The sequence below is a fragment of the Podarcis muralis genome, chromosome 17, assembly GCF_964188315.1.
Source record: "Podarcis muralis chromosome 17, rPodMur119.hap1.1, whole genome shotgun sequence".
Lineage (NCBI taxonomy): Eukaryota > Metazoa > Chordata > Lepidosauria > Squamata > Lacertidae > Podarcis > Podarcis muralis.
In genome coordinates this window covers 32,015,165-32,030,863 of record NC_135671.1, presented here as the reverse complement: position 1 = coordinate 32,030,863, position 15,699 = coordinate 32,015,165, and the positions used below count along the sequence as shown (strand labels likewise).

Genomic DNA, 15,699 nt, shown 5'->3' with positions numbered 1-15,699 from the left:
CTAGGACCGGTCAGTTTGTTCCATGACTAAAGTGATGGAACTCCATTCATATTTTCACAAGCCTTGTGCCAAGACTGCCGTTGGTACAGGGTGCTTTCTTGTGCTTTTGGAGTGTGTCTATTGAGTGGCAGCTTCCTGTACTACAGATTCTCAGCAGGAAGCACAGGTGACCAGACTCCCCATTCAAGAGAAGCCCATCCTTTGAAACTAGGAATCTTGCGATGCAGATTGAACAGCCTAAACTGCTTCTGTGCTGCAGAGTACCTAAAGCAAGCAAAAAAAAAAAGCGTGTGCCTCCTGTGGAGGTTCAGCCCCTTTGAAAAAGCTTGTGCTGCCAAGCTCTTTGTCCTCCCACTATCCTGGCAGTCTTCCAGTGGAGAGGAAACACACCACGACACAGGTTTGCAGAGGGCAGCATGTTTTGCCCTTGCCTGTTATTTATTATTAACTGCTCTCCAGCTGCCGCCGGTGGCCCCTTCCTTCTCCTGTTGCCACACCAGGAGCTTATGCAGAACCATCGCTCTGTGATAGAGTGTCTGGCTTGCAAGCAAAAAGTGGCAAGTTTAATCCCCAGAATCTCCAGGTATGGATGGGAGAGACTCCTGCCTGCTGGTCAGTGCAGACATTTCTGAGCTAGATGAGCCAGTGGTCTGACTCAGTATAAAGCAGCTTCCTATGTTCCATCTTGCCCAGGGAGGAGAGGGGGTAAAGCAGAAGCAACTTTTCATAAACAACAACAACAAGCAGTGGTTTGTCTTCTCTATTTTATGAAATAATGTTTCTTTGTTATCATTTAAAAAATAATTTTTTTATCTAAACTGCTCTGTGAGGTCTGAAAACAGCTCTATAAATGCCTTAGATCAGCCTTTCTCCGCCTGTGGGTCCCCAGATGTTGTTGAACTACAACTCCCATCACCCCTAGCTAGCAAGGCCAGAGCTCAGGGATGATGGGAGTTGTAGTCCAACAACACCTGGGGACCCTCAGGTTGAGAACTGCTGCCTTAGATCATAGTTGGGAGTGGCATTCCTTCCTTTTGGGGGCTCCCAGCCACCGCCAGAGCCACACACACCTGACTGAGGCAGGCAGGTAGCCAGCATCATGTCCCATTGGTCCAGCTCACCCTGCAGATTTGTGCCCCTGGCCTTTGTCCACTTCCATATATCCTGCAGCTGGTGCTGTCCACGCTCCTCTTCCTGCTGCTTTGCTGAGGCCCTTCCTGCGGCGTCTCTATGACACCTCCATCAGCTGGTGGGTCCTTGCATAGTGTGCAACTGGAGAGCTCTGTGCCTGCTGCTCACTCACTGCTTTCAGTTGTTGGGTGGAGAGAAGGAGCTGTCCTGGCCATACTCTTCTTGCCCTGCCGTTTCCATTCTCTTCTCCCCATCCCCATTTCTCAAAACAGCTGCTTAGGGCTTGTTACCTCTGCCCCGAGGCCTGCCCCCTGCATCCCATATGATTTGGAGGTCTGGAAGTGTATGCTCAAAAGTATTTCTCTATAATGAGATCCACAAGTGGATAACCGGGTTTTGTTAAGGTAATAGGTTAGGGTCGTTGTGACTTCTACTTTTGCAGTCCTTTGTCAAGCAAAGTTAATAAATGATCCAGCACCAGGTGCCATCCATTTAAGCAGGTTGAGAAAATGCAGTGCAAATAATAAAGTTGTTTGCTTGTTTGAAAATTTACACCCAGACTTACAATGTGCACTTCTCTTTACCAGAGCCAAGGCGGTAAACATATATGTAGTAAGGAGACATCAGAGTATGACTTCAAAGTACAGAATGGCTCAAATCACATTCAGTTCAGCCCTCCCATAGTTGGGTAATAACAAGGTGCTTAAAAGCTGTTCTGAACAGGGAAGCCTGCTGGGGCCACTCTCAAGAAGGCCCCCATGCAGGGCATAATGACTGTCATTAAGAGACTAGATACTAGCTTCCGATGCTAGAGATAATATATAGCCATCGTGACTAGTGACATTGATAGCCTTATTCCCTGTGAATATGTCAGATCCCCTTTTGAAGCCATCGTACGTTGGTGGCCAACTCCCCATTTTGTGGGAGTGAATGTCATGATTTAACTACAGTACGTACTGTGTGAGGAAGTGCTTGCTTTTGTCTCTCCTGAATCTTCCCAGTATTCAGCTTGGATTGTTCCAGTGTAGTATCGTGTGTGGGGGGGGGGTACTCTTTATCCACATCCCTTTCTTGGCTTTTTTAATATAAATTAAAATGTCCCAAAGCATTATCTTCCCTGAGTAGGTAGGCCTCTTCCCAGACAGTTCAGTATTTTGCATTCAGCAATCTTATCTTCGCCTACTAAAATACTCAAAGCAAATTTAGTGTATTTGCAGAACTTTCATCTGGTTTAAAGATTACACTTGTACACCAGCGTGTCTTATTACTAAGAGCAGCACCCCGATCCTGAGTTTTGTGTGTGTCCAGATGGATGCACCCACACACCCCACTCAAAACAAACATGCACAGTGTGAAAGAATGGAAGGAATGGGTTTTTTTGGCAGTGAAGTGCTGTGTTGACATTGTAGCATGCACCTCTACAGTGGCTCCAAAGGATTTTAGGAATAGAGGTTCCTAACGTTCTTAACCTGTTTGGTATTTGTTAGCTTTTACCTGTCTCAGAACTGATTTTCCACTGAAAAGATAGACCACAAGGGAAGCATCACTCATTTTAAGCCTCTTAGTATCACAAAAACACTACATTGTTGGGTGTTGTGGGGACTCAGAACAAGAGCCGAGTAGATAAATTCTTTGTTTCTTACTGTCACTGGACAGATAAGAGAATTGGAGGTGGTCCATATGGAGATGCTAACTCCACATACCAAAATCTTCCAGGTCTTTAGGGATCAGGGCCATTCTGGAGAGCTAATCCCAAGCCACTGCTTGCTTCGAAGTTTGTTTCATTCCCTCAGTCTGGGTAACTTACAGCTGGCAGATGCCACCTGGCTATGTCTCTGTTCTTTTGGTTGAATTGTCTACCTACCTCTTGGTCCCTCTGCTCAAGATACTTGCTTTTCGAACCACTGGATTAAAATCTTGCCTGCAGTGAGGCCTGGATACTTGGCATAGACATTAGCTGACACAGCCTACCTCTGAGACCAGTGCAGCTTCCTTTTCTAGCGCATACAGACCACAGGGAAATCTATACAAGCTTTCTCTCCCTCCCCAAGTGCTTCCCCCCCCCCCAGCACTCCCCCCCCCAAGCACTTTCCAGGGAGACAGAGAGAGAAAGTACTATGCATAGAAGAGTCCAGGAGTGAAAGGTGCTGGGATTTGGATGTGGGAGAGGAGGCATGAGGTTGTCTGTGGGTCCCTAAGCCAGCCACCTGCCATGGAGGGGGCCCCAAGACACCACTTATTGGTGTCATCCTGCCACTGCCCTGAAAGCTCGAGGTAGGTAATAGAATATCTCAGAAACATTAAAATAGGAGTGATTTAAATAGCTCCAGCTCAGTCAACAAGTGCTTCTTAAACAGGGTAGTCTTAAGCATATCCGGCGTTGTGGTGCAAAGAACCCTCCAGCCCCCCCCCGCCCCCTTTCCCAGAGTTATCAACCATTTTGGGGGGCTGGAGGAGGCGGGCAGCGGCTGGAGGGCGGCTCCTCTGGTGGGTCAGAGGTGTAGGCTGGATGCGCTGCCTCCAGGCTCAACTGGCCACTTCGTGCCACGGTAGGCAGCACACTGAGCGAGCTGGCATGCGCTGAGCGATCATGGGCGTAGGCGCTGCTCCCCGAGCATCGGCTCGGTTTTTTCCCTTCGAGCCTTCTGGCACCCCGCAGAATTTGGGGCCTGCAGGCTAAAAGGGGAAAACCCAAGCTGACACTCGGCGGGAGCAGTGCACGCACCCTCACTTACTCAGCATGCTCGTTCGGTGTTTCCCGGACTCTCGCCTGGTGCCCTCCAGAACTTGGTGCCCTGGCACCCCACCCCACCAGCCTCTATGGGTAAGACGGGCCCGTTCTTAAAGGACTCTGATGAATTTTCAGGAGAAGTGGTTCCATAAATTTCAAGCAGATGCGATGCTCAGAGCGTGTTTGAAATACAGATGATGCTGTGGAGGAGGCAATTTCGTTCAGTTTTGGGCTGTGTGCAGGCAGTCATTTCTAGGGCAAAAATGGAAGCAAGGTCCTCCTAACTATTGCTGTGGCTGTAGCCCTGATCTAGCAGCAATGCCTTGATGGCTGTAGTTGTGAGAGGGAATGCTTTTGTTTAATTGCACCTACTTCTTCCAGACCCAGAGGAGCCGGCACAACTTCTTCTGGCATTGCCTGTAGAAGGGTGTGCCACTCATCACCAGCGCTATTGTGGGTACCAGCCATGGCAGTATAAACATCTGTTGTGGTATATCAGGTTGTGCTCCCGGGGGCAGGTTTTGGTTCTTCCCAGATACTGCTTGAAATGTCTCAGAGACCTGTCCGACCAATTTGGACAGGGAGTATGGTGGGAGAGGGGGGGAATAGCACACAGCAGGTGATGATAATTCTGCAGTACAACTGAGAGATCTCTGGAGAGAATTTTCTGCACACAGTCGTAGGGCTTACAGCGGCTGTTAGGAATGAGGTGGTATTTTGAACTTTGTAGAACAACAAAAAATGGAAATAGTCCAGCTGCCCTCCACTTACCCGCCCCCTTTTGACAGTTGCTGTGTTCCAGTAGCTGCCGTACTCTTTCTAACTTCTTTTTTCTTATTTTGCTTCTCTTTCAACTTTGCCATCTGCTTGTGGTCCTGCTGGCCTGATTTGGTAAGTTGGAGTCCACTTCTTGAAATTTTGTCTTGGGGAGCAGTGGTCTGGTTCATTTGTGTGTGTATTAAGGAGAACTACTTTCACCTTACAGTGGTACCTCGGGTTAAGTACTTAATTCGTTCCGGAGGTCCGTTCTTAACCTGAAACTGTTCTTAACCTGAAGCACCACTTTGGCTAATGGGGCCTCCTGCTGCTGCTGCGCCTCTGGAGCACGATTTCTGTTCTCATCCTGAAGCAAAGTTCTTAACCCGAGGTACTATTTCTGGGTTAGCAGAGTCTGTAACCTGAAGCATCTGTAACCCGAGGTACCACTGTACAGGAATTGGGGTGGAGGCTTCAGGGGAGATTCTAGAACTGTAGAAACTATATTTCAGGTGGGGTCACAGGTGCAGATTTTGTGATTTAACCCCATGCAAAGATCACTAAAGCACATTGTGAACCCAGTGGTCATTGAGTTGGTTCTTTATGGACTCAGTGACAGTGGGAACATGAATGTAGGCTTCCTGGATCTCAAGCACCAGATTCACCCATAGTGCATATGGAAGCCTCCAGGGAGAGAAGTGGTTGGGAATAGGGCAGGTATTTTGGTGGTTGATTTAGTAAGCCATGCTTGCTGGGGCTTTAGAGTCAGCATTCAAGTTACCTGCCTGATTTGTGTCGCGGTTATCCTAACTCTTACCATGCAGATCACTTAAGAGAATGTTTGGAACGTATTTCCGAGTTGGTTTTTATGGCTGCAAGTTTGGGGATTTGGATGAACAAGAGTTTGTTTACAAGGAACCCTCCATCACCAAGCTGGCTGAGATCTCTCACCGGCTTGAGGTAAGAGTTAAAACATCCTTGAAAAGAGGTATGGATCAAGCATGAAGGTTGAGAGTCGGTTTGGTCATTTATGTCGTTATTGAAGTGCTTCTCATGGAGCATCCCGAAGCAGTTTACAAATACAAGATTTTAATCTAAAAAACACTTTTTAAAAATAAATCACATATAAAAACCTTTTTTAATAAAAACAACAACTATAAATATAAAAGCAGTCTAAAACACAGTCACAAGAGCAATTTGTATCCGGGACAGATTCCAACTTGGATAAAGATTTTAGAAGACTTGTTGAAAGAGGAATGTCTTTATCAATATTTTTATTTATTATCATTATTTATTATTCAGTTTATATACCACCCTTTATGAAAAGGTCCCAGGGTGGTGTACATTAAAAATACATTACAGAACATCAATTATAAAAAACATAATAAAAACATGGTAAAACGCATAATGACAGACAGCCTAATAATAAAATAATCATCATAATAACAGGCTCCAAAAGGCTAATAGAAAAGTAATGCAACATTTTCCTTGGGGGAAGTGGGGACAATGTAGGAGATGAACAGGTCAAAAATACCTGGCATAAATGTGCTGAGAAGATGCTGCTAGGCTTGGCTTTCAAGCACATGTATGCAGCTCAGATAGTCTACATTCAGGGAACCCACAAGTTGTTGTTTAGATGACATCATCAGAGTACATGGTGGTCTACACAATAACAAGCAAAAAAGATAGATTCTGCTGCCCTGAGGCACTCAGATTAGACACTGAGGGAGGCAATGAAAGCCAGGGGAGCCAAGGAAGATAGAAGGAAAGATGCACTCAGCTCAGTTACATTTCCATGTGGGGATTCCATCCTATGTGAAATAATAGCCTTTACTCTCAACTACCTGCAAGAGTTTACAGTTAGTTGGGGTGGGATGTTCTGCTAATGTTTGACCCCTGTATTTGCATGGATTCAACCTGTCTCTTCTCCTTGTCTTGCCAAGAATGGTACAGCAGTTACGGTAACTTGGCTAAAGAAGTGTTGAAGGAGGGAGGAAGCTGTGACTTACAACAAGCAAGACTCACACTCACTCCTACACATGCACAACCCCTTCTCTTCACAATCCCTCTTCCCAAAAGCTCCCTCGCTTTAACCACGGCAGCTGTGGCTTTTGGCAAAGGTGTCGCTCAGCTGTAGTCCAAGCAGAGCCAAAGGGAAGAGGCTTTGGAGCCAGCTCTGATGGAGGCGGCTGACTGCTTTCTCAGGGCTGATTCATGGCACCTGTCCATGCAGATCGTCGTGTCCTCGGGGCTTTTCCCACCATTTACTCTGAGGACCAAGGAGAGCATATGTCTCTTAAAGGCATCCTTCCCTATTTGACAAAAGCATAGTTGCAATAGGGTCTCCTTTGTATATCAAACTGAGCATTGGGATGTGGTGTGGAAACTGAAAGCCTTGCTTGCCACACTCAGGTGCTTTAAGTTATTTCTCACCCCCAGCCTGGGTCTGCCATGCACTTGCTTTGACAGGAAAAAGGACTCCTACCTACCCCTTCTTTATACCCAAATTGGCTAGTGCACATTTAATAAAACATACATACCGTATTTTTCGCTCTATAAGACACACTTCCCTCCTAAAAAGTAAGGGGAAATGTGTGTGCGTCTTATGGAGTGAATGCAGGCTGCGCAGCTAACTGTTCTGGCTTCTGGGATTCAGAATATTTTTTTTCTTGTTTTCCTCCTCCAAAAACTAGGTGCATCTTATGGTCTGGTGCGTCTTATAGAGTGAAAAATACGGTAATTCTGGTTTGCCCTTCAGAAGCAAGTGCAGAATAAGCCTCTCTCCACGATAGCTGCGAGGAATTTTCCTTGGTCTCAGTGGCTGGAGAAGCCCGAATGTTCATCTCTGTCCCTTTTGTCATGATCTGAAGAATTCCCCTGTATCCTTTCCCCTTTGCAGGAGTTTTATACTGAGCGCTTTGGGCATGAAATGGTAGAAATCATCAAAGGTTCCAACCCTGTGGACAAAGCCAAGCTGGATCCTAACAAGGTAGTTTCGCTCTTTATCATGTGTTGGGAGTGCATTGCATTAGCAAGCCAGGCACTGCTGAGGGACTAGTCTGCAAATTTTGTTGGGCTGGAGTAACTATAGGGAGGAGGGGGACTTCTGCCCCATGTGGTCTGGGATTGTGCCTCATGTTCAGCAAGGAAAGAGATCTCTACAAGATTTGATGCATGCTGTTCCTTCTAGTCTAAATGGCCACCTTCCTTCTCCCTGCCCCGTATATCACAATTAAAATAGGTTCTTATTTCCCCACTACTTCCATATCCCTTGGCTTGTTCATAAGAAGCTGAAATTATGGTGTGACCCATGCCATAGCAATAGTTTTGGCAGCAGGTAAAGGCATTTTATTCCCGCAGTCTGCTAAGGTCATTTTTGTCTGCAATTCCTGCCGTTGTTGCATCCAGAATGAAGTTCCAGATAGTCATGCCCACCAGCAGACTACTGAGAGCTTCACTCTGACTGCAGCCATTATAAGCACAGTCTGTAAAAATGTTGCCCTTCTTAAAACGTTGTGGGGACTGCCGCTGCTGCAGTACCAGAGACATGGACCTGTAGTCCAGCCTTTGCAGCACCAAGGGATGCTTTCTCCTATAGTCAGATGTTCCCAGTGTGTTTGGTAGCTTAGATGACAGCCAAGACAAGCAGATCTCTTGTGTGGCAGGGGAGAATGAGGTGATGCTGCCCCAACTTTCTACTGACTGCCCCTGCCGCCTTGCTGTCTTCCTTGCCGCAGGCATACATCCAGTTGACTTACGTGGAGCCGTTCTTTGACACGTATGAGCTGAAGGATCGTGTCACATACTTTGACAAGAACTACAACCTGCGCACTTTCATGTTCTGTACTCCCTTCACGCTGGACGGGCGAGCGCACGGCGACCTGCACGAGCAGTTCAAGCGCAAGACTCTGCTCACCACCTCCCATGCTTTCCCCTACATCAAGACCCGCATCAATGTCATCCACAAGGAGGAGGTACCTTGGGATGGGGATGGTGGGTGGGTGGAGGCATATGAGAATGGGGGACGGGGCTGCGGACGCTACAATTCTCAGAAATCAAAAAACAGTGTAGTGAAAAAATTCAGCTAAGCAAGAATCTCAAAAAAAATTCAAAAGCACATTTTGAGTCCCTGAGCTTGTGAGCAATGCATTCCACAATCTCAGAAACCAGAAAAAACTGTTGCATGTTTTCCAGTGGGGTGGGATTCAGCATTTCTGCTAAAATGTCTCTCCCCACTCCCCTTGTGAGACTGACAAAACTCAAAATAAATAATAAACATTGCAGAATCGAAACACAATGAATCATGCCCAGACCTCGCTATGTGCATAGCTGATTCAGATATCTGAACAGCCAGAGTTCGCCATCTGCCTTGCTTGCTTATGCTTTCCTGGTTGGCGCCTGCCATTTCCAGGCAGAAACCATGGAGCAGAGGCAGATTTAGGGGAGCGTGAGCAGTTCAGTCACACTGGGTTCAGGGATACCACAGGGGGTGCTGCAATTATGATGTAGAATGGAAGGCAAGAGGAGGTGGGGCCACTGAATTTTGGCATCGCACGGGGCACTGCTGAAATTTGAGACCCCAAGGTTTGTCACTGCATGGAGGGAGCCAATGGAGAGCAAAATTGGATAAATCAAAATCAGGAGAGATTGGACAAATCAGTTTTTCCTTTGTCTTTCTCTTGCTAGTTGACTGCAGCCATTTTAGGAAGAAGCCATGGTAGGGAGGGGTAGGGAGATCACAGATTAGAAAAGTTCCCATAATGCTCTTATTATGTGAATGCTCAATTTCCTGGGAATGTATTGCATTTGCTAAGTGGGACTTGGATGTACAGTATATATACTCAATTTGCTTAATTTTTACAGTTGGCTGAACTGAGCCCTTTTTTTTTTAATGCAGAATTTAGATTGGGCCCAGAATGTCTTGTTTGGGGTTTTATATGAATGGCACATGCCCATCTCCTGACGCTTCAGCTGTGTTTCTGTTGTTTGGACTCTTCTCCCCAGATTATTCTCATTCCCATAGAGGTGGCCATAGAGGACATGCAGAAGAAGACCCAGGAGCTGGCCTTTGCCACCCACCAAGATCCACCTGATGCCAAGATGTTGCAGATGGTGCTGCAAGGATGTGTTGGCACCATAGTCAACCAGGTAGTTGCCCACGGAATGGGAATAAGTGATCGATTTGGGGGGAAAGGGAAGCTTCCAGCCAAAGTGGACTGTGGAGTCAGCAGATCACAGGCGTGGGGTGAGAACAGAAATTAATCCTGGGTCTGATGGGGGTAAGGAGTTCAGGTTAACGCTGAAGTAGAGGGTAGGGGAAGGGAGCCTGAAAACAGGATGGAGACCCTTGGTGCCATTGTGATAGCTAAGAGTGAGTTACTGAGTCAGAATCAATGGGGAGGGCAGTAGGAGGACTTCTCCTTGACCTCAGGGCCCTTGTGTTCCAGGGACCTCTGGAGGTGGCCCAGGTATTTTTGGCTGAGATCCCCGAAGACCCCAAGCTCTACCGACACCACAATAAGCTGAGGCTCTGCTTCAAGGACTTCACCAAGAGGTACTGCACAAGCACACCTGCCCTGAATCTGTAGCTTGAAATCCTTTTCCGCCTGTAATGCCCTTACATGGATATATCCACTCAATCTTGCTCTGCTTCAAGTGCCTTTTCGGAGAATTGAGGTTGCTTATTAGTACGTTTTGTTGTGGCTGCTGATGTCTGGCATCCTGCTGTGTTTAATTAAACACCCTGCCAAGAGCTTCCTGTCGCAATTTGAATCTTGTTGGATGTGAAGTTTCTGTTGGAAATTTAGCTTACCTTCTTTCCAGGAGATTTGAATGTCTGAATTTATGCTGAATGCTTTGAAAATGGAGGGCTAGGCTAAAAATGACTTCCTATCCCATTCCCACACATCAGCCATTGAACAGGAAGGGGCTTTGCTCCTGTTTCGTTCTCTACTTTGATCTGTGACAAGTCCCACTAGTATTCACAGAATCATAGAGTTGGAAGGGACCCTGAGGATCATCTAGCCCAACCCCCTGCAATGCAGGAATATGCTGCTGTCCCTTACGGGGATCAAACCTGCAACCTTGGCGTTATCAGCATTGCACTGTAACCAACTGAGCCGTCCAGCTGCATGATCTTGGTGCAATTCTTGTTGAGCGAGGGGGGTGGGAAAGTAGGGTTATTTTTCATGAAGCTACCTATTCCTTAATTGTAAATGCAGGGGGAGACTGCTGAAAGCACCTGCCGGCTGCCTATATTATATTTCTCATTAGACTAGTATTCTGCCCTTCACCTGAAAGGCCTCAAGGCATCTTAACAGAATAACAAAATACAAGAATCCAGAAAATCATTTAAAAACATTAAAATCAGTCAGTCCAACAAGAAAACCACAACACATCATCAGTAGAAATCAGTATGGTGGTTTCACCAGCACCTTAAAGCCTGAAGCTTGACAAATGAGGATGTTTTAACTGCCAGCATACTCAACATTACTTGAATCGGATAACATATATTCTGCCCCCTGAAACCACTTCCAGAGCAGTTTAATAGCTGTTAATAAGAATGACCACTCTTTTTTAAGAAGGTGGTGCCTTCAGAGAATATCCTGTAGTTTTTAAGCCTCTAAATGCTTAAAAATAACATGAAGATGTTATTTATAGTTTATTAATGGTTCAGTTGTCTACTCAGGCAAGTTCCATTGAGTTCAGAGGGACTTACTCTCAGGTAAGTGAGCATAGGATAGCAGCTTAAGAATCATCTGAGGAGGCTGAATGGTCTTGGGTTTTCTTGCCGCAGAGAACAGACCTAGCTCCCCTCTGTCCAGAGGACTGACAGTTCTAATTCCTGGTTGTGCTTCTCTTTAAACTAAGGAAATTTAGATGGTCTGCTTTTCAGCACTTTATGCCTGGAGTCTGTGCCTGGAGTGAGTGACAACTCCTCAAAGCCAGCTCTGAGCTGGTTCCACCACGAACCTCTTACTCGCTGCCCTCTTTTTTTAGGTGTGAAGACGCCCTTCGCAAGAACAAGACGTTGATTGGACCAGACCAGCGGGAGTTTCTCCGAGAGCTGGAGAGGAATTACCAGCGCCTCAAGGAAGCCCTGCACCCGCTTCTCAACCGCAAGATCCCTCAACTCTACACCCCTCTGGCCCCCCATTCTGCACACAGGTGAGGGAAACCTTGTTGCGCAGATTCCGAAAAAGGCCGTGAGCAGAGACTCAGATCGAAGATGCTTCGATCAGACCACACAGGCAGCTTTGGTGGTGACAGCTGCCAGGATTCCACTGGCCACCTACTCGTCGTTTTGGCCTCTGTCTTTCCCCCTTCAGCAAAGATCTTTATGAGAAGCCTAGAAGGGACTACTGGGGTTTCTCTGCAGACATGACACCTTCGACTGGAAGCCTCTCCCCAAGCCCTTGTGCTTCTCCCCAGGGCAGGAAGCTCCTGTTGGGATTTTGCCTGGAGGTCTGGAAAGAAAACACAGATTACAGCATGAGCTCCATACATTTCATTTCAATTTTTTTTAAAGGTCATGTTCCTTCCTGAACCTGGAAGTCTATCCGTAATTTCCGCTAAATGTTGGTTTTATTTCTTTATCCCATTTATGTAGTTTTTGTTTGTTTGTTAGGAAAAGGAAGTTTTGGTCCCGGTCCTTGCTCGCAGGCCCTGGTCAGAGAGTTGGAAGTCACCAGAAGGGCACTCCAACCAGCCTCTTAAGGCAGAGCCCAGGGCCATCTGCTCACCAGCACAGTGGAAAAAACCTCTGGGGTCCCCACAATCCTGTACACCAGTTCTGAAGGGCCGTTCCCCATCCCCCAAGAATACTGCACTGCGGCACATAGCCGGTGCAGACACTTCCTTCATGTGCATAGTTTCAGCCTAGCAGGTTTTGCTAACCAGCGGCTCTGCCTATAGAAGTTGCTGGTCTACAGCTCAAATCATCCTTGATCATTGGCTATGCTGGTTTCGACATGGGAGTTAGATTCCAACATCATTTATCTGGAGATCCACCTGTCTGCCCACCCCACTCCAATTCTAAGGTGTAAATACCTTGGGGCTTTGACTCTTCAGTGGTTTAGACAATACTGAACTAAGTGGACCAGTGGTTTTTGAGCTGGCAAAGGCAGCTTGCTCTGTACCTTTTATAAAGGTGGCAGTTTTTTGGAAGCTGTGCTTCGGGCTTTACTAGTGTGGCTTTTATCCATTCAGGATGTCTTAGATTTGGACAGTACAGTGGTACCTCGGGTTACAGACACTTCAGGTTATAGACTCCGCTAACCCAGAAATAGTACTGTGGGTTAAGAACTTTGCTTCTGGATGTGAACAGAAATCGCAGTGCAGCGGTAACGGGAGGCCCCATTAGCTAAAGTGGTACCTCAGGCTAAGAACAGTTTCAGGTTAAGAACAGACCTCCAGAACGAATTAAGTTCTTACCCCAAGGTACCACTGTACTGTCTTCTTATCTGCCTGAAACTTCAGGATGAAGCCATTTGCCATGCTGTTATCGTTCCCTCCCAATCCCCAGTTACAGAACATGTTTTTTTTTCTTCTGAGTCTTGCGCTGTGCTTGTTTCCTCCTGCCAGAAACTCCTTCAGCAGACTGAGTTTGCGGAAGACTGAAGCCTAGAAAGGGAAGCCCCCGCTGGAACGGACCACCTGAAAAACCGCAGGGACCATTCGCAGGAGGGAACTACTGAGCCTTGCATCCCCCAGGGTTGCCGCCAAGCAGGAAGTCAGGCTGCTTGCTCTGTTCTGGGAGCCCAACGCCGAGACTTGGAGTACCCTCCCGTGTCATTCCAGGCTCTCTCCAGGATGTGGGCCAGTCGGACACTTCAAGAGGAAGGAGACATCTCTGTGGGAGCTGGCGGTGGGAGTGATCTGGCTCCCACATTTGTGCAGCTCAGGGCTGTGCCCCACCCTCAGGAAGCCTTGCAGTCCACAGCTTTCTCGATGAAGCACCCCAGCTGTGAGACCATCTGCAGATCCTCTTCCCTGATGAACTGAAGATTTGCTTTTGCTCTCATGGGCCTTTGACTTCCACAGAGAATAGCCAGATTTGAAACTCTGGGTATGGTTGCAGTTGGAGGCCCACCCACTGTGGATTCTGTTTTGTCTTCTGTCTTGACAGCTGGGCTCAGCCCAAAAACTTAGCTTTCTCCCTTTCTCCTGATCTGTTTTTGACACTCCCCTTTTTGGCTACCAACCCCTTAGATTTGCCAGCTATTTGTTCATAAATCAACAAGAATGACAGGACCAAATTCTTGTTCCCATTCCTGACTGGAGAGGGTGGGGAGAAGAGAGAGAGGCAGTGGTCTCTGAGGTTGAGTTAGGGGGCTGAAACCTAGGACACCTGGGTTCGCTTCCTCACCTTCAGAGGTGAACAAGTCCTCTTGCACTAAGAGCTTGATATGTCCACCCATTGCTTGGGCTGAAACCCAGGAGTCCTGACTCCATACTTCCTCGTCTCTTCTGTCCACCCCCTTCCCAGGAGATCCTGACTGCCGGTTTTTATGTAGCTGGTCACCAAGTGATGGCCTTCTGCCACCTGCCTTCTGGGACCCTCAGCTTCCTCACTTGCAGCACGGGCCAAAGACCCTTCCCTATTTCACATGCCTCTTGCTATACCCTTTCCGAGGCAGGGGCTAGTATTTGCACACACACTTGATCACAGCAGTGCCTTCTAGAGTGAGCAGAGGAGTTCTGTTCCCCTCCTTCCGCCCCCAAAATGCCAAGGGGGAGGGGCTGTGTGTGCATTTGTTCGTTAAGAGGATGAATGAACTGTGAGCATCCCTCACCTTCGTCAGTGCCTCTCCCCACCTTCCCAAGCAAGTGGTAGTGAAGGAAAATCACCGCTGTAGGCTCGAGTTGAGTTTAGACTTTGATCTCACTCTTATAGGAATGAACATCCTTCTCCTGGGGGAGTAGTGATTAGCTCCTGCCCATAGTGGCAGAGCGAAGTGTATTTGGGAGAAATGGGTGTATTCTGCTTTCTTTAATAGGGCATGATTTGAGGATCGAGGGCAACGGCAAAATGCTCTTGTGTTTTTACTACTGGAGAGAGTAAATCCAGATTTACTTGAAAGCAATGGGGAGCATTTCATTCAAACACATAGGATTAATCCAGACGGTATTTCTGTATGGACTCCCTTAATTTGGACTGAGTATTTTTTCCCCTTGCTCAGTTTAGCATCATTTTTGGTGAAAGCAAAACAAGCTAGAACAAACAGATTTGTGTAAGCGGTGCTGATTCGGTTCCAAGTTTCTCCTTTTTGGTTTTCGTAGATTCGTACAGGCACTGGACCAATCCAACAGGTGAAACTTCCCACTGTTTCTCTCCCTTGCTCAGTAACCCCCTTCACATAACCACCCAAAGACCTTTTTAAAAAAAATAATAATTAAAGGTTGGTGCTCTTTCCTAACAGTGGAAGACAAAAGGAGCTAAGTGCTGGAGTTCAGTTGCTTACTTATAACCAAAGCTGCAACAGTTCGGATTCAAAATGTCACGTTCTCGTGTTTAAGAAATATCCTTCTCTCTGGATCATAGTTCCACTCCTCTTACCTTGCTCCAGGCCAGATATTCTGGACATGGTAAATGCTACATTTGTGCTATGGCCAGGCCAGTGGTAGGCAGCTGAGATTTGATTTCTGTATGTCTTGCTCCTTGGTGGAGAAGTTTGTAAACATTTTATTTATAATGCCATTAAACAAAATCCAAAGAGGCTGATTCTGTTCTTATTAACGAATAGGGTTGTGTCATTTGCTCACACTCAAGTCACCTAGGAATCTGTACTACCTACAGTTGTGCCATAAGCTTCAGAATACAAACACTAATCCAAGAGCCTAGTGAATCCAGAGAACCCAACTTTCAATTTTTGAACTGGTCAAGCTTTAGGTCCTCATTGTTAGCAAGAACCCACGGCTATGGGCAGAGTTTGCTTTGTGCTTTGAAATTTTAGCACACCCTTGGGATAGGGCTGCTGTTGTCCCCTAATCCCTGTTCCTTCTCTGTTTTGACAAACTTGTTTTTCTAACCACCACAAACACCCTTTCTGCTGCCATTGGCAAAACTCAATGGCTCTGAA

The 15,699-nt window shown here is 46.9% G+C and overlaps 1 protein-coding gene across 6 annotated transcripts in view; it reads left to right on the top strand.

Moving 5' to 3' along the window:
• Nucleotides 1-15,336, top strand: part of DOCK6 (dedicator of cytokinesis 6) — a 95,337-nt gene extending 80,001 nt beyond the window's left edge. For all 6 annotated transcript variants that reach the window (XM_077921474.1, XM_077921470.1, XM_077921472.1 and 3 more), the window contains 7 exons: nucleotides 5,453-5,578; nucleotides 7,518-7,607; nucleotides 8,356-8,592; nucleotides 9,623-9,766; nucleotides 10,066-10,172; nucleotides 11,618-11,785; nucleotides 13,202-15,336. In XM_077921474.1, coding sequence (XP_077777600.1) covers nucleotides 5,453-5,578; nucleotides 7,518-7,607; nucleotides 8,356-8,592; nucleotides 9,623-9,766; nucleotides 10,066-10,172; nucleotides 11,618-11,785; nucleotides 13,202-13,244 — 915 coding nt within the window. In that variant the 3' untranslated portion in view covers nucleotides 13,245-15,336. The remainder of the gene's footprint in view (nucleotides 1-5,452; nucleotides 5,579-7,517; nucleotides 7,608-8,355; nucleotides 8,593-9,622; nucleotides 9,767-10,065; nucleotides 10,173-11,617; nucleotides 11,786-13,201) is intronic.
• Nucleotides 15,337-15,699: the final 363 nt, after the last annotated feature.